Genomic DNA, 25,893 nt, shown 5'->3' on the forward strand with positions numbered 1-25,893 from the left:
CTAGGATTGGGATGTTGAGTATGGAATCCAGAAATCCTGGGTTTGAGCATCTGTCCTCAGATCAGGCTGCCCTTCCAGGAGGACCTACTTTTACAACAGCAGGGCAGGGTTGTACACCCGGGCCTTCACGATCTCCACCTTCATGCATGGAAAGCCCTTCTCCAAAAGTGGTTGACATCATCTTGGCAGCAAGAGGTCCCTTGACAAAAGCTGTATACGCCTGTCATTAGGGCAGATTTGAGGTTTGGTAGTTGGCACACCAGCATGACCCCCTCCAGGACAAGTTGTCAGACGTTGTGTTGTTTTTGTCGCTTGCCTGCTTTGCTTTGGGCACAGTTAAGGGGCACCTTTCCACTCTTCCGGCCTTTTTACAGTTGCCAGACCAGCCCTCATTATTTATTTCACTGGTTGTAATGCGCTTTTGGAAAGGTCTCCAGCACTTGTTTCTTCCCTCTCCTTTTATCATGCCTCAGTGGGACCTTAACTTAATCCTCTCATCTTTGATGAGCACTCCATTTAAGTCACTTCACAGGTATGCCTTACGGCTCCTCTCCCTCAAGATGGTATTCCTTGTCACCATCGCCTCAGTGTGGTGAGTGAGCTTCATTCAGGCTTTCTATATTAACCCCCTCTACAACACTTTCTTCCCAGAAAAAAATGGTTCTGTGAGCGTGAGCATCCTTCTTACCACTCTTGTGATGAACTATGCTTAATATGTTTGCACAGACGTCAAGCATACATGGTTAGCAAGATGTAATAGATTTCCCAATTTACATCTTCAATAATCCGTAGAAAGCCTCTACTATCTTGAGTGTATGACAGTATGGCTTCTTGAAAAGGACTTGAGTAATAATCTATACATCTTGATGTATTTTCCCACAAACATCCTACAGAAGAGACAGTAGGCCTACTAATGTGATTTGTCTGGTCCTTGTGAATTTTGGAACTAAGTACATGACAGGTATTTTTGGGTGATTGCATCGTAGGAATTGATATTCTTCCCTCTCTATAAGCCCTTGATCGTTCCATGACAAGTTTGTCCCAGTACTTTCTGTTGGCTTGTTTGAGTTTGTCAGCCTTCACATAGTATGTTGGGTCTGTCAGTTGCCTACACCCCTCCTGAAGATGCTCATCCCGAGACATAACAGTGTTCCCAACCTCATCCGATTAACCTACAACAAGTTCTGGATCACTTTGTAGTAGAGTCAGGACTTGTTAGCGCTTCTGCGTGAGGTTGTGCCTGTTTTATTTTGGTCAAATCTAAGTTTCTTAAAATTCTTCATTATGCTGTTTTCAAACACGTAATTGGCCTTATGTGGTAGAACAGGAAGAAAAGTGAATTTGAGTTTAAACCCACCTTTACAGTTTCGATCCTGGTGTCTTTGTTATACTGTCATTACCGTTGTTTGATCTATTAAGATAACATTTCCCTAATTTTAGTTTCCTAAGAAAGTAGAACAAATCAATTCTACTCTGCATGTAATCCATATTATATGCCCGAGCGAGTGACAAGGGTGGGAGCGTTGTAATAAACCGACTGGATTATGAGTATAGGCTGCCTGATGATTCTGCATGCTATAAGAAATTGAAGGGCAATCCATGCACTATGGTGCAAATATTAATTAATGATAAATCGGTTAGTTGAAAGGAAATTGGTTTATTGTTAGATGTAGAATCTAGTTTCTTGTGGGTTGAGAAGCCAAGATTTTCATGTATATACCTACTCCGAACGTTCACAAAAGTGCTCTCGTTCCTCCGAGTCGATCTATTATCTCAGGAATAGGTTCTACGATTCAACATCTGTCGCATCAGGTGGACATTTTTTAAAACCCTTTGTTAATAACCTCCGATCATTTATGCATGAAACTGGTAACATATTGAATAAATGAGAAGATCTGGTCTGGGACTAAGATTCTGTGTGGTTGGTGACTCGACATAGAATCACTTTATAATTGTATTCTGTCTTTCACTTTTTGTCTTCACAAAAAGCTTATTGTATTGAGCACGATGTTGTGCTGTTTGAAATGATGCACTTATTTTTTCTTACATTTCATGTAGAGTCAGGATTGGTTCCAAAAGTTACAGGGCACTGAGATGGGCTGCAGGTTTGCCCGCTCTTATGCGAACCTTTTTAATGGGGAGCATGAGAGGGGGGCATGCCTGGGCTACTGAAACTGAAGAATTGGTATACCACGTGCACTCACAAACCCTCCTTCGAGGTCTTAATTTGGGGGCAGGATGGATTCAGGGTGTGGGAAGATGTATTGTGTAGGTGTGCTGTAATTGTTAGCTGCGAGACTTGAATGTTGTGCTGCTACTTCATAGAATTGATTAACTCTTAGCATATAAGACATAAATCTCTGGGCAAGTAAACTGTGAAAAATGTAGCATGGTAGATCATTGAAGGCAGGTGATCTCTTAAAGTGGGCTTATTTTTGAGCTGCAGAAAGGGAGCCTGCCATAGATATTGTGCCAGCCTCATGGAATAAAAAGAAAAGCATAATTAAAAAATACTTACGTACAAACCCTTAGGGGTCTGAGGGCTTTGGATCATTCCTCTTTATGCAGTAGTCTGTGAAACTGTCAATCTTGTCGTGCTTCTGCCCATCACAGCAAGGGGTGATGGGTCAGCCCTCTTCAGCCCCTGGCTTTGCTGCCCCCTGGCTCTTGCCTGATAATGTGCTCCTCCATCTAAAAAGAAGTGCACTACAGTGACTGCCTGGCAGACCAATACTTTAATTTGCTAGTTTTTTTCTTCTTCTTTATTTGTGTAGGTTATCCTTCTGTGTTTAAACTAGTTTATAGTCATTCAAAGTCATTAGTAGCTTTTTGCACCAATAATAATATTTATTATATCTGAGCTATTGGCTTTGCCCATATTTGTTAGAAGATGGATGTGGCGCGAAATCTCTCCATCCTCAAGCAAAAATAATTAAAAAGGGGTGAATTGTGAAATTTTAATGTGACGATTTTTCATTTTCTTTTATTAATAAGCCGTAGGCTCTGAAGGGTCCAAGAATACTCCATCTCTATCAAGCAGAATTTGGATTTGGTCGGTCATCCTTAGCTGAGCATGAGCTTAATTAGTGCAGATTACATTTGAAACATATGTAAAGCAATCTACCCATGTAATAATAAGACAAACTGATGTTCCGTTCCTATTAAGAATGCAAAATACAAAACATTTTTGAGAGAGCAGCGTAGAAGGGTCTCCTAGGAAAATTTGTATATTGTACCACCAGTGGGTAAGAGGGCATTGTCCAATTTTCCCATGAGTACATTCATTTTCGTGAGTAGTTTAGTGCTTAATACCTACAGAAACGTGTCTAGTTGCTCCTACATGTAGCAGGTAAAGGAGTAGGGCCAGCATCGCATGATGGTACAAGTTAGTGAGTGAAGATTAGAAACCACCTCAGTGGTCCAAGTACATCCCTCCATATGCTGAGGCCCTTATAGCACAGTGGTACAGGCAGCTCTCATCCCTGTGAAGACAGTCCCAGCAGGTATACACCTGAAAGCTGCTGGTGAGAGACTGAGAAAGTTGTGCTGATATATGCTCAGACGCTAACCTTTAACCATTACCTTCTCCCCCTTGCTCGTCTCATTGGTTACTAGGTGAGTTGAAGGAGCCACCTGCTCCTATCACCCCTCTCCGTTCAAGCCCCTCCTGGGGCCTTCGCTCCATTTCCTCCTAAACATGCCCACCCTACCCCCGCTCCTTTGTTCATTTGCATTTTTCAGTCTCTGCTAAGTGGGAGTTGCTGCAGGACCTCAGTCTTGGTGAAACACGTGCAGGTGTCTGGGTGCAGTGTCTGCTCTGCAGCGGCCTCCATTAGGCAGTTATCCGGTGGTGGCGTGTGGGGGTACAGACACCCATGTGTGTGGACTTCCATGGCCGCCTGAATATTTGCTAATGTTTTACTGCAAGGTAGTTGCACAGCAGTGCAGAGGCCAGGGTTTTATGGGAACTTCAGCAAGAAGCTGCGTGCAATGAGGCAGTGGTGCAGAGGACCGTGCTTTTGCGGAACATTGGCCTCCAGATTTCTTTTCAGCTCTTTGTCAGGATAATGGAGATGAGCTTCTTTCTTGCCTGCAAGTGGATCTCACACTCCCAGGTGAAGGGTAGTTTGATGACTTACCCTTAGCTACATTAATTGGTGTCGCTTGCTTGCTACTGTGGTGCAACAGCTTTCTTATCTCCCAGTGGGAGATGCACTTTTTTTAGGTCTCACCAGCCGCTGCACATGCGCTGCCTGCACTCTCTTGTGAGAGATGTTGTGTTTAACCGGGATCTTGAAGCTCTCCCATTGGTTATCATTCTCTTGGCTTCATTTGCATCACTATGTGGGGTCTTCCAATTGGTCAGTGCATGTCTGTTTCACTTCCTCTTCTTTCAGCTGGAGCATGGACCAAGTACTGATTGCTTTAGTTAGATTGCTCTCCTTCCGCTGATCGCGCTGTGATTGAGGTAGTATTTTTATGATGTTTTCTTCTTCCCCACCCCTCTTGTTCTGCGTTGGTTCTTTCCTCCCACCCCGTGTCGTATTGCTTCGTTCCCCTCACACATCCCTTGTCTGTGTTGCTTCTTCTTCGCCCACCCCCACTACATTTACATTGTGATCTTTTTATATCGTAACAAATGCTTGGTGTTGGGGGAGCCAGTTAGATTGTTATGTTAAATAGATTCAGTGCTTGGCAGAACGAACACTTTAGTAATAATTGGATAATCTGACTTTGCAATCATTTATATTACTGAGCTTTAGTTTTTTTTTTCTCCTGAGAATGTCATATTTATTGCTCTTTTTTCCCTGCAGCATGGATGTTATTGAGCTTGCGGTGCAAAACTGAGGTTTATCGATGTATTTCAAGGTTTTTATGGGGATATTTAGTTTGCTTTTGTCTTGGAAGAGTCTGCTCGTGGAATGCATTGTATGACTGGAGCAGGGAGTCGAGAGCGCCGCCGCACCCTTGTGTGATGGGAGGCAGGAACTTTCATTGCCCCACCGTGCACCCTCTGGCCCATTCGGCCCTCGATCTCCATGGACATGATAATGAGAGCGGACCCCCCCATGTGGGGCCCTCCCCCCGCTCCCTTTAGAAAAAAAGCGCTATGACGTGGTCAGCTCTCGCAGCGCTACAGCACTTTTTAAAAATAACTTGCTGCTCTTCAGCATGGCTCAAAGACATTGGCAAAGCCGATAGCTCTTTCATAGGCAAGGCCTATTAGCTTTGGCAAGCCTGGCTGGGGCTGCTCCGGGAGTTACCTGTGACTTGCATAGAAGGACGGGCAGTGAGAAGGTGTCTTCGGGCTTTAGTGTGAAGAGGTGGAAAGGGGAACATAAAGGGGCTTGATCTTGTTCTGACCATGTTTATTTCTTCAAGGGGGGTCAGTGAGCAGGAGCTCCAGGCTCTCTCGCTCCAGGGGTTCAGACCCCATCTTCCCTGGACCTCTGGCCTCTTCTCAGTTGGTTCCTGGGTTCAGCCTCTTGTGGAGTGACTCTACCCCCTGGTAAAGGGAGATCCAGGGCTTCACGTGATGGAGCCCCTTGTGCCTGATGTCAGTGGTTGGTCCACCTGACTGTGATCCCGGGTCCTGTGGGCCAGGACGCAGAGGGTGCCCGAGAGAGCAGAAGGCCATCCTATGGGGACAGAGTCCTTCCTCAAGGTCACCAGCCTTTCAAAAGCACTGGAGCTTCCCAGCTGCTCACGAATGGGAGGCGAGGTGTTTGGGGGTTGTGAGCCTTGATGGAGCATCAGCTACGGCGTCAGGCATTTCTGCCAGAACATTTGGAGAAAAGCTGGTGTCAGTTGTCCTCACCTCCTTCATACATCCAGAGCATGGGCAGCCGTTCGCAGCGGGTCGGATCTTTTGAGTGGACCGGTTCTTTACTGTTCGCAGATGATGCCCTTCTGGCCTCCACACCTCCTGCGTGTCTACCACCCCTTTTTTAACACATTGGTTTGGAAATGAAAGCAGACAAACCAAAATGAATAATGTTTAGACCGCACTAAGGTATGAGAAAAGACTTCCCACTGAATCCTTCTAGGATGGAACAGGTGGATCCTTCTAGGATGGAACAGGTGGATCCTTCTAGGATGGAACAGGTGGATCCTTCTAGGATGGAACCGGTGGATCCTTCTAGGATGGAACCGGTGGATACTTCTAGGATGGAACAGGTGGATACTTCTAGGATGGAACTGGTGGATCCTTCTAGGATGGAACAGGTGGATCCTTCTAGGATGGAACAGGTGGATCCTTCTAGGATGGAACCGGTGGATACTTCTAGGATGGAACCGGTGGATACTTCTAGGATGGAACCGGTGGATACTTCTAGGATGGAACAGGTGGATACTTCTAGGATGGAACTGGTGGATCCTTCTAGGATGAAACAGGTGGATCCTTCTAGGATGGAACAGGTGGGCATCACATGTCTCTTGAATGAGGACTACTCTCCCATAAAAGGCAGGATCTACAGAAGGTGGGAGGCCCTTCGTGCCACCTGCACTTGAGAGGTTCGGGGTACGGAGCTTCGGCCTCTCTGCTGTGGCAGACTTTGGTGTACGTGGGTTTCCGAAGAGGAGTCCATCTGTCCCTCTGCCTAGGGTGGGATTTACGGAGATTGCTTCCACGCTATTGGCCACGAGTCTGGGGCGCACAGGAGCACAGGAGCTCCCCCACCTCTGGGCTCTGTCAGCCATGTCCTGGGTTTCCCAGATAGTTCACCCTTGGGTGGCTCAGGTGGCCAAGGATCCAGTGGGATTCAGTTCACACGACTACCTGTGGCCGCACCTAGAAGGCAGTCAGCAGATAATGCGGCGCTGCAAGACATCGTCCAGCGCACATCGTGGTGCCTTGAGAGAAGCTTCTTTGCTGCACTAACAAGTGCTTCAAATCCAATCCCTTTATATGATGTAAGACCAGGTTTACCTAGAGCGAGTACTAGTTGTGCACTCTTCGCACTGAACTATCTTGTCTGAAACTGAGGCACCTTTCGTTCTGAGTTTGTAGGGGTTTCATTGATGACGACACCCACTTTTTATTCCCTGCAGCATACACTGCGCCCCACTTAAGAGCCACAGACGTCAGCAACTTAAACATTGCTCTAGTGACACTGACATTTCTCACACATAGTGAGATAATGAATGAATTCTTTATTGTGTCAATTAATAGAAATCGGTACAATAAACTCCAGATAAAACGCAAAATACTACATATTGGATGAATACTTTAAAATTAAAAGGTTAAAAGATAAAAGGTGAGAGTGATGTTTTGATACCAATAAGAGAGGAAGGTGGGTCTTTGGGCCCTTCCCTTGCAGGCAAGTGCTGGTCCCCTCCCCAGGCACACTCAGGTTTTCAGTCTTTTTATGGCAGTGTCCACATGTTTACAAAGTGACCAACCCCAGCTAGCTCCATCGGTCTGTCCGCCTTGGAGAGTAGCCCAGGCTTCTTTACGGGAGATCCCTGGGTTAGGCAGAGGGTTGGGTGAAGCGCTGTCCCCACCTGCAGTCACAGCCCTACAGCTCTGCGGGCTGCTGCGCGCTACACATGTGGTCCTCTTCTCTGGAGTCGGGGGGCCACTAATCCAGACACAACTCAACCTCTTAACAACTACTGCCTTCTGGACTTTGGTGCATAAAAGATTTGCCTAAAGGCGGCACACCGTACTTTGTCTGGTGCAACCGAGCATTTCTCCCGGGATAAGCTTGATGTCCATGGAAACAGTGGCCTTGCACATCTGGAACACCGGCTTCAGGTGAAGGGCTGTGTCAGTGTGGATTTCATTTCCAGAACGCGAATGTACCTGCCAAAGCTGTTTTGTGAGGTGCTTTAGTTGTGTGTTGACCTTGAGATTATCTGGAAACCAAATTCCGGGGAGTTATCATTAGACTTGTTGGGGATCTTCAGTTTGCCAAGCCTCCATGTCTCTTTAGATTTATATTTTTAATTTCCAGATATCATTTCCTCTGTCTTCCCTCCGTTAGCGATGAGCTCATTGAGGTTGTTGTATAAATGAAGCTGGTCAGGCGCTCGCTGTATACCAAATCTGGTAGGTCCAGAATGATCAAACCGTGAGGGTACCCAAGTCTGGGGATTCTATATGTGCCAGTCTCTTTATGGCTTGGCAAAACCAGCTGTATAAAGGTTGAACAAAATGGGTGCTAACACACAACCCTGTCTCAGGCTACAATTATTGAGTATATCAGAGGTGGACATATTCCCACTGCCTATCTTAACACAGACCCAGATATTACAATACAGGGAGATTAGGGCCTTCCAGCAGAGGAGGACATTCCTCGTTGTGCAGGCTTTGAACACAGTATCTTCCGGTCCGCTCCATCAAATGCGGCTGAATAGTCAACAAAAGAGGTGAAGGGTGGGCTGAAAGCCTGCGAGGTACGGTGAGCCAAGCGAGATAGGGCAGCTGTGTTGTCTGTTGTTGAGGATTTTGACCTGAACCCGCTTCGGTAAAATGAAATTTTGCTCGGGGGACCATGGCCTGAGTTCATGCCGTAGAACTGGATGCCTGGGCAGAGTGCACTGCACCTGTGTGCTCTGTGCATGGAAGTAACCCAAGCCCTGCAGGTCTGGAAGGATCTCTGCTGGATGGCTTCAGTGGTCAGTACTAGATCTTGGGGTGCATTGTCTGTTGAGGTAGGGTGGGGCGAGGGTTCTGGAGCTGCGAGAAGGCCCGGGATCACTCTGGGAAAGTCTAACACCATGAGTGTTTTGAAGATGTTAGATGGTTGGCACTCTCCCCCCAGCAGGGTCTGATTAGTTTACAGCTAAACCACATATCTTGGAGTCCCCTGCCATCTCTTCCTAATTCCAACATATTTTAGAGTCGGTAAATTTGAGTTTAGAGAGTGCATCTAAAAAGTCAGACACAGAAAAATGTAGCCCAGTAGATACTTTTCAGTATTTTAGTTTCATCCTTAAGAGGCCTTTGGGTTCTTCCCTCTTTCGTTTGTAAACAAAACAAAAATCTAACACAAGTTGCTACTGTAAAAGGCCAGTAAAAAATAGCATATTTTTGTTAATTATTAATTCAATGTACATTACAAGCGACTAAATCCTGCCACCGGAGCACTTCCTATTGCTTTGGGGGCCTGGAAGGGTCTGGTTGTCAAACTTGCTGGATGTGATGGTTGGAGGTTGTGTTGGTGCCGTCACTGGCAGTGCTGGCGGGGGAATGGCTGGAGCCAGCTGCAGTGCCTGCTGAGAGCCCTGGGAGCAATCTTTTTAACAAATAAAGCTCTGCTTACCAACCTTACGTGCCGTCGCATCACCAGACCAAAAGGGGACAAAGTGCCCATCCATGAAAAGCTGTAGACTTAACGGATAACGCAACCCATCAATGGCAAACCATGAAAAACACTCGAAAGCTCTATTGCTTATTGCACTTTTTGTACGAATATTTGCTTGAGGTCTTTAATCAGCGGGGGCTCTTTGTAGCCAGACCACTTTTGGATTGCCAGTAGTCCTTCAGCGGTACTTTGTACCTCGTCTTATCATGCAGGAGCGAGGCGTTCATGCTGCAGGAAGCGCAGGGTGTCTCTTCGTTTTCCTGGGTGATGCAGACATGTTTCAGTCTCACTTTCCAAGGCACTTCAGGTGTGCCGCTTCTTGAATCATCTGCTTGGTTAGTTGTTGTTCTGTAAGTATATTTGCTGTTGGCTGGAGCCCTTCAGGAACTGTGCTTTGTTGCCCCTGCTAATTCCTCAGTCTGCCTATCACATATCAAAAGAGCCTTTGAGATAGATTCTAGATGACACTTGTGGGACGTGGACAGAGCCTATGAGATAAAACTTTAAATGGAGGCAATACTCTGCTCAGCAGTACCCCTGGACTGCTCTGGCATGTCTCATCAAAGACCTACTGACGTCTAAGAGTATCACTCCAACCCTGATGGAACTAAACTGTTTCCCCAGACCTCAAAACACCAAGCCTGCATCATCTGCAAGGCATGCGGCACCACATACTTGGCCACCAGAAGAGACCACCCCTCCTCCGTAACTGGCAAAGAACTACCTGAGGGGACAGCAACACCTTAGAAGCCAGGGCATCGCCAGACTGGAAACAAAAAACTGCAAAGAAGATAAAAGAGAAAGGTAAGCCTTCTACGTGTATCTCCCCAGGGCTTCTCGTCAACATCAGAACGGTCTCAACCCTTCTGTTCTTCAAAGAAAAGCTGAAGACAAGCCTTCTGCAGGGCTGGAAGAGTGTCCTAGACAAGATCAGAACTGCCTCACCCCTCTTAATTCAAAGAAAAGCTGCCACCCCTTCAGAGAGCACCACATTTCCACAGGATCAGCTTCACCACTCACGAACGCCTGCTTCAGTGTAAATCACCCTGCAGTCGTTGCCCTCTCGCCCAGTGTGCTGCTGCTCTCTAGGCCTGCGCTCTACAGATACCCACATATACATACACATGCAACATGGGAATTCTGGATCCATCATGTCAGGCATTAATAGCACCGTAAGAAGCCGAACAGGATAGGGCGTTCTAGAATTCACCAATCTTGTAAGATGGAGTCCTGGATGGCACATGTTGGAGCTGAACAGAATGACTGTTTGAGAAAGACGAGAATTCTGGATAGAATATGTCAGACATGAACAGATTAGCAGAGTGGAGTTCAGTAGATAGTCAGGAAAGTAACTAAATTGGCCTTACATAGCCGAGGGGCTACCGGCCCCATCCGTTGTGTCACTTGTAATGACTGTGCGCTGCTAGGACAGGAAAATGGCTTATTTTGAAAAAAAAACAATTCTTATAATTCTCTGGGGACTTTTCTGCATTAACCGCCTTACGTTGATCATGTCCTCACTAGCGGTGTTCTCCGCCTACCCACCATAAGGCAGAGTGTGGGTAAGCTTTGGTGTAAGCTTTGGTGTAAGCTTTGGTGTAAGCTTTGGTTGAGGAGTTCCCTCTCTGTTTTTAATCCTTCTAGGATCTCGCGGAGGCGGGTGATTGAGATCTCTAGTCCGGGGTAACTGGTGCATGCTGAATTAAATCAGATTCTGCCTTTATTACAAGGCGATGATGCTGGGGTCCCCTAAGTGTCTCTGCCCCCTGGAAGCCAGGATGACGCGGACTGTCTCTGCCCTCCCCCTCTTTATGTAGCCTTGGCTTCTGGAAGCTTATTCCACAGTCGGGTGTGATGTTTGATGTCTCCTCCTCTTCAACCCCAGCTACTTATGAAGATTCTACACTTAGGGGCCTCCTAAAAAATGTAAGCTTACCTGTGAGTAACTCTACACATGTAAGTTTACTCTTACCTTTTTGTGTAACTGTACTACTTCCGGAAATCACCATTCCAGAGTGTAAAGTGACTCAGAAGTGTAGACTAACACCCCTACCCTCTGAAATCTAGGGTGGGGAGGTGTGGGGCCTAATTTACTAGTGTAAAGTTCCTACTGGTACCTTTTCATACATAGGCCAAGGTCTCCACCACCAGCACACAGACCTCTCCTTGATGAAGTATAGGGAGAAGTTTAAAAGTTAATATATATATTTATTTTAATGGAAAAATATTTATGTGCTAAACTATAATGATCATTATTTTTTATATATTTATTTTAAATGTAGAAAAATATTTTAAAAGTTTCAGCATTATTTACTTTAAAGGTAAACGCTTAATTACATTGAACATACTGCATTTAAAATTACTTTTCTAAATCTTACTTACAAAAGAAGTCCAACCTAAAGTAACAAAATAGTTATTAACATGTAATGATTTTTAATAATCTATTGATGTTACATTATTGTGTATTTTAGAAAATGTCAGTAAAATAGTTTAAAATAAATTAAATGTTTAATTAAAAAAATAATATCAAATAAGATGTAATCATATTTTCTAATTTTTAAATAACACAGTATATTTTAACATTGGTTCCTCTGGGGGTTTATTATTAGTCTCTACTTACATTATTTTCTGCACAAGGGTATTCAACTTGTTAATGGCCAGGGCTGGTGCAGGACTTAACTCAACCACTAAGCTGAAGTGCATTTATGATTGTTGTGGGTCCTATTTGGTTGTAGAAACTAAAGAAGTGCAGTTTGTGAATAGCCAGATGCTACTCCTTTGTGTGTGGGTGCGCGTCCCTCCCTAACTCTCTCCCTGTCCCGCATTATTCATTCCTTAACTCTTCCCCTTTACTAGTAAGTATTCCCCATTGTACAGCCACCTCCCTTTGTCCCTTCCACATTTACTACTATAATGTATACTTACATGTGTGGAGATATCTGCGGATAAAGATGGGAGATGCGGAGGAAGGCCTAGACCTCCGCACGTAGGCCTGTGCATGGTTCTTTGATGCTGTTACCCTTTTCACCGCACTCCGCATGTCATAAGATTATCCTACAACTGATGTATCTCTACTTCATTGATCTAAAATGAGTTGATTTTGGCTGAAATTTAGATTTTCTTCAGCAGGTGTACGCTGTATATGTTGTGCACATGGTCATGTGTTTTTTTTATTGTATTTTGGCACAATTTGTATTGGTCTGTAATGCACGTCGGAGTGTGTGTTTGGGTGTGCTGTGGTGGTGTTATATAAATAATAAGCAAAGGTGACCTTAATAGTGAGGTATGAGTTTTCTCCATTAAGCTCTCCGGTTATCTGGCCATACTGCAGGTATCTGAGGTGCACTGGTGCAGTAAGGCTACACCGGTGTATGTCTGTGTGACCGGGTGAGGGCTGTAACTGAGTCAAAGCGTGTATGTGTGCTGTGAGTGGAGGCGAGAGCTGTGTGCGAGCTAGGTATGTCTGACAGAGTACATCTGCGAGACAGAGTATGAGGTAGTCGTCGTATCTCTAGGAAATTAGTGTGTGTGTATGGGTGTGCGATGGGGTAAGGTCTACATATAAGTCGGTGAATGTGTCTGCGATGGGGTACAGTCTAGGTATAAGTTGATGTGTGATTGTGTGCGATGGGGTAAGGTCTAGGTATAAGTCGGTGTATGTGTGTGTGACTGGATGGTCAATCTTTGTTAATGAGGTATAAGTCAGTGTATGTGTGTGCGATGGGGTACGGTCGAGGTATAAGTCAGTGTATGTGTGGGGTGTGTGTGACAGTACATCTGCGAGACAGAGTATGTGGGAGTCGTGGTATCTCTAGGAAATTAGTGTGTATGTATTGGTGTGCGATGGGGTAAGGTCTAGGTATTAGTCAGTGTGTGTAACTGGATGGTCAATCTTTGTGAATGAGGTATAAGTCGTGTATTGGTGTGCGATAGGGTACGGTCTCGGTATAAGTCGGTGTATGTGTGTGCGATGGGGTACGGTCTAGGTATAAGTCGGTGTATGTGTGTGCGATGGGGTACGGTCTAGGTATAAGTCGGTGTATGTGTGTGCAATGGGGTAAGGTCTAGGTAAAAGTTGGTGTATGTGTGTGCGATGGGTATGGTCAATTATATGTGTGTGCAGTGGGGTACGGTCTAGTATAAGTCAGTGTATGTGTCTGCGAGGGGGTATGGTCTAGGTATAAGTCGGTGAATGTGTCTGCGATGGGGTACGGTCTAGGTATAAGTCAGTGTTATGTATCTGTGATGGGGTACAATCTAGGTGTAAGTCATTGTGTGTGCGATGGGGTACGGTCTAGGTATAAGTCAGTGTATGTGTCTGCGATGGGGTACGGTCCAGGTATAAGTCAGTGTATGTGTCTGCGATGGGGTACAGTCTAGGTATAAGTTGGTGTGTGTTTGTGTGCGATGGGGTATGGTCTAGGTATAAGTCAGTGTATGTGTCTGCGATGGGGTAAGGTCTAGGTATAAGTCGGTGTATGTGTCTGTGATGGGGTAAGGTCTAGGTATAAGTCAGTGTATGTGTGTGCGATGGGGTATGGTCTAGGTATAAGTCGGTGTATGTGTGCGATGGGTAAGGTCTAAGTATGTCTTTGTATGTGTCTGTGATGGTGTACGTCTAAGTAGAAGTCATTGTATGTGTGTGCAATGGGGTACAGTCTAGGTATAAGTTGGGTTATGTGTGTGCGATGGGGTACGATCTAGGTATCAGTCAGTGTATGTGCGTGCAATGGGGTGAGGTCTAGGTATAAGTCGATGTATGTGTCTGCGATGGGTACGGTCTAAGTATAAGTCATTGTATGTTTGTACGATGGGGTACGGTCTTGGTATAAGTCTGTGTATGTGTGTGCGATGGGGTAATGTCTAGGTATAAGTTAGTGTATGTGTGCGCATTAGGGTACCATCTAGTTATAATTCGGTGTATGTGTGTGCGATGGGGTACGGTCTAGTATAAGTCAGTGTATGTGTCTGCGATGGGGTACGGTCTAGTATAAGTCAGTGTATGTGTCTGCGATGGGGTACGGTCTAGGTATAAGTCAGTGTTATGTGTCTGTGATGGGGTACAATCTAGGTGCAAGTCATTGTGTGTGCGATGGGGTACGGTCTAGGTATAAGTCGGTGAATGTGTCTGCGATGGGGTACGGTCTAGGTATAAGTCATTGTATGTGTCTGTGATGGGGTACAGTCTAGGTATAAGTCATTGTATGTGTCTGTGATTGGGTACAATCTAGGTATAAGTCGGTGTATGTGTGTGTGATGGGGTATGGTCTAGGTATAAGGCATTGTAAGTGTGTGCAATGGGGTATGGTCTAGGTGTAAGTCGTTGTATGTGTGTGCAATGGGGTAAGGTCTAGGTAAAAGTTGGTGTATGTGTGTGCGATGGGTACGGTCTAAGTATAAGTCATTGTATGTGTGTGCAGTGGGGTACGGTCTAGGTATAAGTCAGTGTATGTATCTGCGATGGGGTACGGTCTAGGTATAAGTTGGTGAATGTGTCTGCGATGGGGTACGGTCTAGGTATAAGTCAGTGTATGTGTCTGTGATGGGGTACGAGCTAGGTATAAGTTAGTGTGTGTGCGCATTGGGGTACCATCTAGTTATAATTCGGTGTATGTGTGCGCAATGGGATACGGTCTAAGTATAAGTCTGTGTATGTGTCTGAGTTGGGGTACGGTCTAGGTATAAGTCGGTGTATGTCTGTGCGATGGTGTGAGGTCTAGGTATGAGTCAGTGTACGTGTGTGCGAGGGGATAAAGTCTTGGTATAAGTCGGTGTATGTGTGCGATGGGTAAGGTCTAAGTATAAGTCAGTGTATGTGTCTGCGATGGGGTACGGTCTAGGTATAAGACATTGTATGTGTCTGTGATGGGGTACAGTCTAGGTATAAGTTGGTGTGTGTGTGTGATGGGGTACGGTCTAGGTATCAGGCATTGTATGTGTGTGCAATGGGGTATGGTCTAGGTGTAAGTCATTGTATGTGTGTGCAATGGGGTAAGGCCTAGGTAAAAGTTGGTGTGTGTGCGATGGGTAGGGTCTAAGTATAAGTCGGTGTATGTGTGTGCAGTGGGGTACGGTCTAGGTATAAGTCAGTGTATATGTCTGCAAGGGGGTACAGTCTAAGTATAAGTCGGTGAATCTGTTTGCGATGGGGTATGGTCTAGGTATAAGTCAGTGTTATGTGTCTGTGATGGGGTACGATCTAGGTATAAGTCATTGTGTGTGCAATGGGGTAAGGTCTAGTTCTAAGTCATTGTATGTGTGTGCGATGGGGTACGGTCTAGGTATAAGTTGGTGTATGTGTCTGCAATGGGGTTAGGTCTAGTTATAAGTCATTGTATGTGTGTGCGATGGGATACGGTCTAGGTATAAGTTGGTGTATGTGTGCACAATTGGGTACCATCTAGTAATAATTCGGTGTATGTGTGTGCGATGGGGTACGGTCTAAGTATAAGTCATTGTATGTGTGTGCGATGGGGTACGGTCTAGGTATAAGTCGGTGTATGTGTTTGTGATGGGGTAAGGTCTAGTTATAAGTCATTGTATGTGTGTGCAATGGGGTATGGTCTAGGTATAAGTCTGTGTGTGTGTGTAATGAGGTAAGGTCTATTTATAAGTCATTGTATGTGTGTGCAATGGGGTACAGTCTAGGTATAAGTCGGTGTATGTGTCTGTGATGGGGTAAGGTCTAGTTATAAGTCATTGTATGTGTGTGCGATGGGATACGGTCTAGGTATAAGTTGGTGTATGTGTCTGTGATGGGGTAAGGTCTAGTTATAAGTCATTGTATGTGTGTGTGATGGGATACGGTCTAGGTATAAGTTGGTGTATGTGTGCCCAATTGGGTACCATCTAGTAATAATTCGGTGTATGTGTGCGCGATAGGGTGAGGTCTAAGTATAAGTCAGTGTATGTCTCTGCGATGAAGTAAGGTCTAGGTATGAGTCAGTGTACGTGTGTGTGAGGGGGTAAAGTCTTGGTATATGTTGCTGTATGTCTGTGACACTGGATGGTCATTCTTAGTGAATGAGGGTGAGGGCTGTATCTGACTCAATGCATTTGTAGGTGCCGTGAGTGGAGGGTGAGAGCTGTGCTGCTAGGGGGGTATATCTGACACGGTACATCTGTGAGACAGAGTATTTGGGAGTCGTGGTATGCCGGTGTTAGTGAGGTTAGTATCTGTGTGTGTGTTGAGAATGGGGGTATCGCCTGTGCGTGGTGTGTGCTGGAGTATTATGCTTGTGTGGGCATCATTCCTGTGAGTGAGTCAGGGTAGTTGATAGTATGGGTATGGCTCTGGCATGAGTCAGGGTAAATATCAGGGGGAAGGGGTAAGGATGCGGGTGAGATGGGGCATCTCTTTGTACAAGGGGGCGTATGCCAGTGAGTACGGCAAGTCTTTCTGAGTGATAGTGTGGCTTGTGTGTGTGGGAGATGTGAGCTGGGTTGAGAGGCATGTGCGTGGTATGTTGTGTCTAGCTGAGGATGAAACCATTCATCTTCCCTGTTTTAAAGTCCTATGAGTTGCCTCTCTTATCCACTTTCCCATTCCCTTAGCTTGATCTTCTCTCCTTTCTCCACTATCTTGCTGCCTCTTGCTCCTTCTCACCCACTTTCGTCCCTTGTTTTTTCCCATTTTGTCCTTTACTTACGCACTTCATGTTCCGCTCTCTTATTTCCTCTTTTTCCTACTTGTTAACCATATTGCTGCCTTTCCTTCTCCCTCCTTTACCATTCCTTCTCTTATTCCTCCTCTTCTCCCCACTCTTTTGTGCACTTTCTAGTCCTTCTCTCTAGCCCCTCCCTTGTACTCTCTTTTCGTTCTTTCGTGCCCTTTTCTCTGGTTTTCCCCCACTTTGGGTGTCATCTCACTGTTTAAACACCCAGTTCTGGATGTGGGGTCCAGTCTTTTTAAAACAACTTCTGGCTTGTTTTCATAGCGTGGAAGGGGACTCTCAGGGCAGTGAGTCCGGGACGATAGTGGATGGCCCCAACAACCAGATCCCATATCGCTGCAATGCTGACACCAGGAGCGACCACTACAAGCTGCCACCATCCATATCACACCCACCGCCATCTCCCGCCAGCCTTCAGTGGAACCAGCGAGCACGCCTGCAGCCTGCCAGTGTGTCCTTGCGCAAGCAGGAGGAGGAGGACTTCAAGCGCTCCAAAGCCTTGTCTGACAGCTATGAGCTGTCCACGGATCTCCAGGACAAGAAGGTAGGCTTGAGCTGTGAGCAGGGTTCAGGTACTGAACAAGCACCAGACCTTCAGAATGAAACCGTAGGGTTGGGCCTTGCTTGGGTAAGGCGCTGCAAGTGCAAACCTTTTCTTGTGTATTAAAAGGGCAGTTCAGGTGTTTGGGGGTGGCCGGATCTGCAGGTCAGTGGCAGGCTGGAACTGTGCCTAATGTTTAGCTGCTGAAAATGTGATGTGATCTGCAGGACAGGAAGGTGAACGTGAGCAGTGGGTGCGATTCCACTTCTGAGAGTTGGGATGGGATAAGGAAGACTTGACCAGTGCTTGGGCTTCCAAGACTGAGGATTGGGATCAGGAATTTTAGAATAGCAGGTTTCAGCACTGCATGCGGTCCCAAGACTGAAGCATTGGGAACTTGACCTTCCAAACAGACAGGTAGATATGAGCAGTACAATTTGCTAATAGTGGAGAGAGGACCTCTAGGTTGGGAAGATGGCTTGAGCAATGGGTGCACCCTTGGTTTGGACAGAGAGGTTATCAGTAGGACTTCTAATGGCAGTCCGAGGTCAGTCTGTGTACTGGAGGTGGTATTGTGTGGGCAGTGTTGATTCTTCATTGAGAGACACCAAGGCCAGTGGTTTTAAGTTTATGATAGAGCATTGAAAGGGAGCTTAGATCTTTGTGGAGCTTGGGCTGAGGTCATGATGTTTGTCTTTGTGAGCAGCATGGCTGGTCCGTTTGTGCTAATCATCTGAGGGCAGTGCTGAGTTTCTTGTTTTGTTATTCTGTTGTATGTTGCAGGAGTCTAATCCTTCAGGCAGCAACCTCATACACGTAGTTTCTCAAGAAGGTACTCCAAGTGCATAGGTGAGCCCATGCGGTGGCAGTATGCAGACATGGGATGGTCCTTCAGGCTGTAGTATGTTGAAGGGACGTGGGTGTTTGACATGGTAGTCTGGGTGGGAGTGGTGGTTTTATGGGTGTCTTGAGAAAGTGCGCTGGGTCCTTGAGATAGCAGTATGCATTCCTGGTTGTTGCTTTATGGCCATAATCTGAGGGTAGGGTTGACTTTGTAGTGTAAAGCAGAGGTAGGATTGTGTTTTTGTGACAAAAACCTATCACATGTTTTGTTCTTTGTAGTGGGAACCTGAGGCAAAGCTGTTTTTTGTGTTGAGAAGTTCTAGCGAGGCTGGTTCTGGCAATCTTTGGGCAGGTGGAGTCTGAGGTGGGATATGAATGGTTCAGGCATTTATGGCTGTAATCTGAAACATGGTTACTTCTTTGGGATGAAGATTTGTAGCATTTTTGGCTTTTGTTGTTGGGAATCTCAGACCAGATTGTTTTTATGGTGAGAATCAGAGGCATGTTTTGTTCTTTGTGGTGGTTGTCTGAGGTAGGGTTGTTTGTTTGTGTTGGAATGCAAAGGCAGAGTTGGTTTGCTTTGTTCATGATGTGGTGGGCTTGTGCTTTGACGGTCTCCGCCTGGACCTTCTGAGAGATTGTTTCTAATGGTTGGATCTTTCTTGTATGAATCTGATCCAGGGCTGGCCACTTCTATTGGTATTTGTTTTGGCATGGATGTTTTTTTTCATAGCCGTAGGAGGCAGTGTTGGATCTTTGTGATGGGAGTCTCTGTCAGGGTTGAGTCGTTGAATTTGGAATCTTAGGGGCTCTAGAGTTGCAGTATGGAGAAAGGGTGCCGTGGTTTCAGTATGGAGGAGGGTGGCCAATTCTTTGTCTGCCTGTGTTGATTCTCTGTGGAAGGATTACCTCTTTGTGGTGGAAATCGGAGAGCATGGTTGCGCTGCTTTGGCGGGAGGGGGTGGTGTTCATTATGTGAGAGTCTTCTGCAAGTTTGAGGCTCAGCTCTGGGACTCCATGCTCAACTGTAAATCAAAGGCAAGATTTGCCTATTGTGTTAGACGTCTCTGGCTGGATTGGTTATGTGTTGTGTGGGTGTTGGGCATAGTTGGTACATTGTGTCGTGCCCTCTTGCACCGTTGCTTTATTGTGATTACTGCCGAATCTCTGTAAGGGTGTGGAAGTCTCTGGAAGAGTTACTTCATATAATGGAAATCTCTGCTTGTGTTGGATCTTTGTGTTGTGAGGTTCTGTCAGAATGGGTTCCTTCTGTTGTTATCTGTGGCAGAGTTCTCTTGTGATGAGTGTTTCTGTCAGAGTTGGTTCTTTTTGTTGAGACTTGTTGTCAGGGTTAGTTGATAGGGTGGGAAGTCGCTAGTAGGGTGGGTCTTTTGGGAGGTGTTCTCTGGCACCATAGGGTACTTGGTTTGGGAGTCTGTTGCCCTCAAGGCTGTGTGGTGGCAGTCGAAGAAATGTTTGTTTCTTTTTGTTAGCAGTCTCTGGTAAGGTTGATTTTCTGTTTTTTGAGACGCTGCAGTAGGGATGGTGGTTGCTGTCTTAGGCAGCGTTGGCTCTGTTTGGAGTTACTCTCAGTGTTGTTTCTTTGTGTTGGGAATTACTGTCAGGGTTGATTTTGTTGTGCTGGGAGTCTCTGATAGACTTTTCTCTGTTGGAAGTTGTGTTGGAAGTGTTTGGCAGGGTTAGTCCTTGAGTTCCCTCTTTGCGATAGGAGTCGCTGTAAGTGTTGGTTGTGTTGAGCTGGAAGACTCCAACAGACTTCTCTCTTTGTGTCAATCTCTGATTTGGCTATTTCTGTGTGTTAGGAGTTTCTGACAGGTTTGATTTCTTCTGTCGGGGCTCTCTTGCAGGGTTACTTTTTGTGTTGAGTGCTTCTGTTGTGGTTGGTTTCTTGTGCTGATGGTCTATGGCAGTGTTGCTGTATCTCGTTCATTTCATCATGTGTGCTGTGTCCACCCATCTCTATTTATTTTCCACTATTTAAAGAAACCCAGTAAAAATGGTTTCTTATAGCAACTAATGGACATCAGATGCCAGGGAAGTCTGATGCACCAAAGAATCAGGAGAACCAAGAAGGGTCTGGATTCTAACTCTCAAGGATACACATACCTAGCGCACTCTAGTCCCTGTACGTTTGTCCCCCCCTCTTCTGTTCACCCCATAGTTTAGCCCAGTAGACGGGTGCAGCTGCTGATTGGATCATGAAGACTTTTAGATGTCCGACAACAGCAGCTTCTGCACAGCGGGTGACGTTTAATGCTCCACTTCAGAGAATAAAAGTCTATCTGCCTTTTTTGCTCCGAACAATGGGTCTTGAATTCTATGACCCCGTTTGACTTTGTGTTTCATAAATATTTTTCTATGTTGCGTAGATTTTTATGACCTCGAAGTAAGGTTTGCAGACTGATATTTAAAAAAGCGCTCTGTCATATTCATATTTGTGATAGCTTTTATTGCAACCAGGTCACTGGAATGGATGCACATGGTGACCCAGCCATTGTGCCCTCGTACCTGTGCTGTGCCCTGCTTGCACCAAGAGCTCGTCTAATTTGAGCCTGTGAGTGGCAGCTGCAGAAGGTCAGCTCAAGGCCCTGCTCTTTTCCTTCCTCGCTGGTAGCCCGGGGTCACACCCAAGTCGACGTCACCTTTGGATGCAGACTGGCAGTCCTCTCATGCAGCTTGTGCCTCCTCCACCGACCCTCCCCCGCCTCCTGCATGACTCTTGACGTTTGTGGTCCCACATGCAAGGAACGGCTTAGGCAAGTCAGACTCCAGCTGGCTACTGGCTGCAACTTGCACCCTGGCTAATAAAGCCATGCAGGCTGGCGCCAAGATGTTCCTTTGGAGCAAACAGCAAACGTGCATCAGAATCCTACTCAGTTGTACTTTGTCAAGAGGCTGCACCTGGAAAATGTCTCACAGTCTGTGGGATAAGGGGCCACAGAAGTGACCAGTGACCACCCACACACACTGTACAGGGAGCAGTCTGCATCACCACATAGACGCTCGGCTCATGGTGGTTCGCTATATCCAGGTGTTAAGTCCACACTCCTGAAAACATGTACAAGGCTTGTGCACAGCAACTACTCAACAAGCACTTCAAGTAAAAAAAGCAACAAGTGTGAGGCCCACCAGAGCAGTTTAAGAAAAAAAGAAAAGAGTGCAGTCAAATAAAAGGAAGCTGTAGAAAATCGTTTCAAGAGAGAGAGATTCTGATGGACAACAAAAGCCATATTGGAAATAAAAGTTAAAATAGTCTCTCGCAACAACCATCAGAATCTTATATCAAAAGTGCTCACTAGGTTACAGCACCGGAGACCATCAGTAAAGAGCATTCCTAGAGGGCAGCAGAATTAGGTATATAGAATTGTGCAGCAGTGAGTCCTTTATAGTTTAACTGTGAATTATTGCTCTGTAGCAGTGTTATCCTGAACGGAGAACGCTTCACCCAAGGTTGAGCTGCAGATTCTTCTACTTACAAAATGCTCAGTCTTCAGCGGTGACATGACTTTGCCTCTACTTGCACTGACCCTAGAGTAATCCCTCTCAAGAGCTCTGATCTGTTCATCACAACTCACAACCATCTTTCAACATCAACAACCATTTTGTGAGTCCTTGCTACAGACGTTTGAGAGCCGTCCATTTTCCCTGTGGTCTATGAGTCTAACTCATTTAAAACCCTTGCCCTTCCCTGGCTCGTCAATGGTTTCTGGGTTGTCTTTCATGGAATATAAAGCAGACTGTTCATTATAGCTGATTCCTCTACTGTGGATCAAGTTATTGTCAGCAACCAATAACTTGTCAACAACCAAGTGTTTGTTGATTGATTTAGCTTCCCCACTTGCATCCTTGTAGCAACCATTTCAGCGATCAAAAGGTCCTTGTCAGCAGTCAGTTCCTCTACGACACTTCGATCTTCATCGACAAGAACCTTATTGATGGCAGACACAGAAACGTGACGAAACAAGTTTATCAGTGAAACATACTTCTGCGATTACCTCACTCGTACTGGTCGTACAGCCACCATGAGCACCCTCCTCTCTTCCCGATGTATCAGCATCATCTTCCACCACTGGCGTAGGCTGGAATATCAGATCCCAAATCTGGACGAGGCAGGTTATCGTTACCACAATATTGGGGGAGGGGGGCAAAATGTTGAAAGGTAAGTTTCCATATATTTTCTAATCCTACTTCTCACACATATACATAGCTTGGTGATACATGTCATGTGAGTGTGGAACTAAGAATAGTAAATCTCTCTATACACTTACCTTTCAATATTTTGTCTTTCGATTTTGTGATAACGATATTCAGTCTCTTGGATATTTGTAATCTGCTGTTCCCTTTCTGAAGTCCTCCCACTGTCTTGTCTGCATCAGCCAGACTTTGCATGTTGATTATTCTGCTGCATATCTGAACAGTCTTGGTACTTTCACATCTCTGCAACACACCCCGGGGACTCAGAGAGAGGAAGAAGTCTGAAGAGGAGATAGAGCTGGGATCAGAAGAAGACTACGGTCTCCATCATTTGCAAGCTGATTACTTCTCAAAAAAGGACTAGTAATATCACACACGCGGTGTGTAAAAAGACAAGGTGGAGGATGAGTAAGGGGATTTGTACAGCAAACTGCAGCATTAGAAGTTCTGCTCTCGCTAGCGTCCAGAGCCCTGTATGCAACTCATCCAGGATACAAGTTGCAGATGATTTCTTCTTCTCTCGCCAACAGATAACCTACATTTATACAATAGTTTCATCTCCTGACTAGCCAACTCCTGCCACCCCTTGCTGTTGCCTCCATTAGTGCATAACAAAAGGAGGACTCTGCTTCATTCAACTACTGCTCCATCGCGTCAAAGAAGTGACCTGGCAACGGATCCTGCAGGGAAGAGGAGCCAGGAGACCAGGCCAAATATAAACAAGAAGAAAATGACACAGTGAGTGGCCGTACTGTAAAATCCCTTAAGGAGGCCTTAAAACTCCTGCTGTAGTAGAAAGCCCTTTGCTGATAACACTGTTCCTACCCACTAAAGGCTTCCAGGGGCTTCACTCACTGCGTCTTGAATGACTCTTAAGAACAGCCCAGACATTTGTAAAGTCTCTCCCTCTTAAAAGAGGAGCAGCTTCTGGAAAATAAATGCAAAGCTCAGAACTCAATGACAATGTGCCTCATAAACAGCCTCAGCTGTAAAAAGTTAGTCATGGACGTTGGCAGCCCCTGATAGACTCCATAACAGCCTCAGTGGCAAAAAGTCATTCAAGGAATCCGACTGGACCATGCGCATCTCAGAAGGGTAGGTTGTTGGACAACTTTGAGAAGAGTATACGTTTGATGTTTACTATCCTCCTTCAAGCCAGGTCATATTTGGATGCTACGATCTACATATGTGACGTGATAGCTCTCCATTTCTAGACCTAATTCAAAGGATAAATGATCAGAAGCCAAACATTTACTGAGAAGGATATTTAGCTTCTGCAGCTGTCGTAGATGCAGCCATGGACATCCCAACCTGAATATTTGGTAAAAGGTAGGTGCTGCAAGACTTTGTTCAGGCTAGAGGTTCAGGGAAAGATACAGAATATGGCCCTTGGATTAAACTTTCTCCTCTGCAAGCTTGTGAACGAAAGCATCAGCGCTGGCCCTGAGAGCACTCACTTAGTAAGTCACTTGCAAGTTTCATGGATGTAGAGTCAGGCCCCCAACTCCTTTCAGGGAGGCGATGAGTGTTACCAATACACAATCCTACTGTATTACCAGTATGGGTCTGGCCTGGGGGGCTTCAGCAAAGGCACGCATGTTTTGCTCAAACCTCGAGGGTCCTCTCCATCCAGGTCTCAGGATGCAAGAAAAAGAACCTGACACTCCACAAGCGGCAGCATCCGACTTCTCCACGATGTCCGGAGCAACATAGTACTGAACGTTCGAGCATAGAGAATGACCGTCTCCATCAACGAGCTCTGGCCCTTCTTTGTGTTGGGCAAACAGAGTTCTTCAGGAAACCACCAGAAAACAGTCTGACTAAAGACACGCACACACACATCTAAACAAGCTGTTTAAAGGGGTCATAGAGGATCTAACAAAAAATCAAAAGAGTAAAAGCTTCTATTCTAGCTGTCTCCTAGTAAAGAACATAACAGCAGGGTGAAGACTTGTGCTAGAGTTGGGAAAGCCTAACAAGTACCTTAGAAAAACATGAATTTTTCCAAAGTGTCTGGTTCTGTTGTCACCTCCCTCGCAAGACAAATGTACTAAGTCTACCCGTAACGGGGAACCTATTAAAGACAGGATCTGTCATAGAAGAAAAGGCCACCACAGCTGTGATCCTACAGGTCTGCTCCTTAGTTCATAGCAGTGAATCGTGTGACAAGTTGGACAGACACCGTTCACTCTGGTGGCTTTCCCTCAGAGCAGATGGTTGAGAAACTAAGGGTGTGAGAATTGCGCTTGCCACCTGATTGTAGGGATCCCTCGCCAGATCTGTGTCTTCCTGCTTCCCGCTGATTCTGCATTGCTGCAGGCAAGACGGGTACAGCAGGAACTAGACCAACCATGGTGGCAGACAGACAAGAGTTGGAACAACTGAGCCACAGTCACTTCAAGGCTTAAGGAAGCCCTGCACTGATGGTGCTAAACCTAGAACCCATCTCTCAATCTGCCCTCGATCCCTCATCACCGTGGATGCCTTCATGGACAGACAGGAAAGCACATACAGAGCTTGTAACCAGGGAACTCTGTCCTTCTGTAGACCAGGAATCACTGATCAGTCCTGGGGCTTCCAGAAGAACAGCTCTTTGTGCCTCATATAAAAGTGCCACGTTCGTGTGAAAAACAAATGTATAACATTGGTGAACTATTTAAGACTACATTCTCTGGGAGGTGCCGTTGACAATGAAAGGGTATCTCCCGGGGGAGGGGGGGAGGGGGGGCGGATTCGCTCAGCAGAGCCAAACCCTCTGGCACAACTGGGAGTTAGACCCCAGCCAGCAGAAAGTGGTGTTGGAGGAATGAGACAGGAAACCCTGGACCTCGGTGCTCAGAGGGACCAGCACAAGCACACACTTCACCAGGAGGCACGAGCAACGGCAGCAAAGGGATAGAACTTTTCTAAGAGGTGGTTGGAATGTTTTCCCTCAGTGAACATGTGCTTAGCAAAGTGAAGAATGGGGGTGTCCTCATTCCTGTAGCTTGACCGGGACAAGTAGATAGATCTTCATCAGACGTTGGAGTAATCCCTTCTCGTGCAGCAAGCCGCGCCAGGCTACTAGCGTAGGATTGAGGCTGGAAGCTGCGTTCTGATCCCAGGTCTCTGCCTCCAGCAGCATGGTTTCCGAGCACCAACCACGCGTACACTTTAAATCCCCGCTGCCTGGAGTATCCTAGCCAGCACAACGCCTCTGTGTACAACCAGGAGATACACCCACATGCTTAAATCATCTTGCGCTTTCATAACCTTTTCCGCTGTTGCACTATCTAGTGCCACTCACAACCAGAGACTACCTGTCAGACTATCA

At 46.0% G+C, this 25,893-nt stretch overlaps 1 protein-coding gene across 4 annotated transcripts in view; it reads left to right on the top strand.

Moving 5' to 3' along the window:
- IQSEC2 (IQ motif and Sec7 domain ArfGEF 2) overlaps positions 1–25,893 on the top strand; it is a 269,869-nt gene that overhangs the window by 83,061 nt on the left and 160,915 nt on the right. For all 4 annotated transcript variants that reach the window (XM_069209291.1, XM_069209293.1, XM_069209295.1 and 1 more), the window contains exon 2: positions 17,246–17,525. In XM_069209291.1, the coding sequence (XP_069065392.1) occupies positions 17,246–17,525 (280 nt within the window). The remainder of the gene's footprint in view (positions 1–17,245; positions 17,526–25,893) is intronic.

This window comes from Pleurodeles waltl, chromosome 10 (assembly GCF_031143425.1).
Source record: "Pleurodeles waltl isolate 20211129_DDA chromosome 10, aPleWal1.hap1.20221129, whole genome shotgun sequence".
In the NCBI taxonomy this organism is placed as follows: domain Eukaryota; kingdom Metazoa; phylum Chordata; class Amphibia; order Caudata; family Salamandridae; genus Pleurodeles; species Pleurodeles waltl.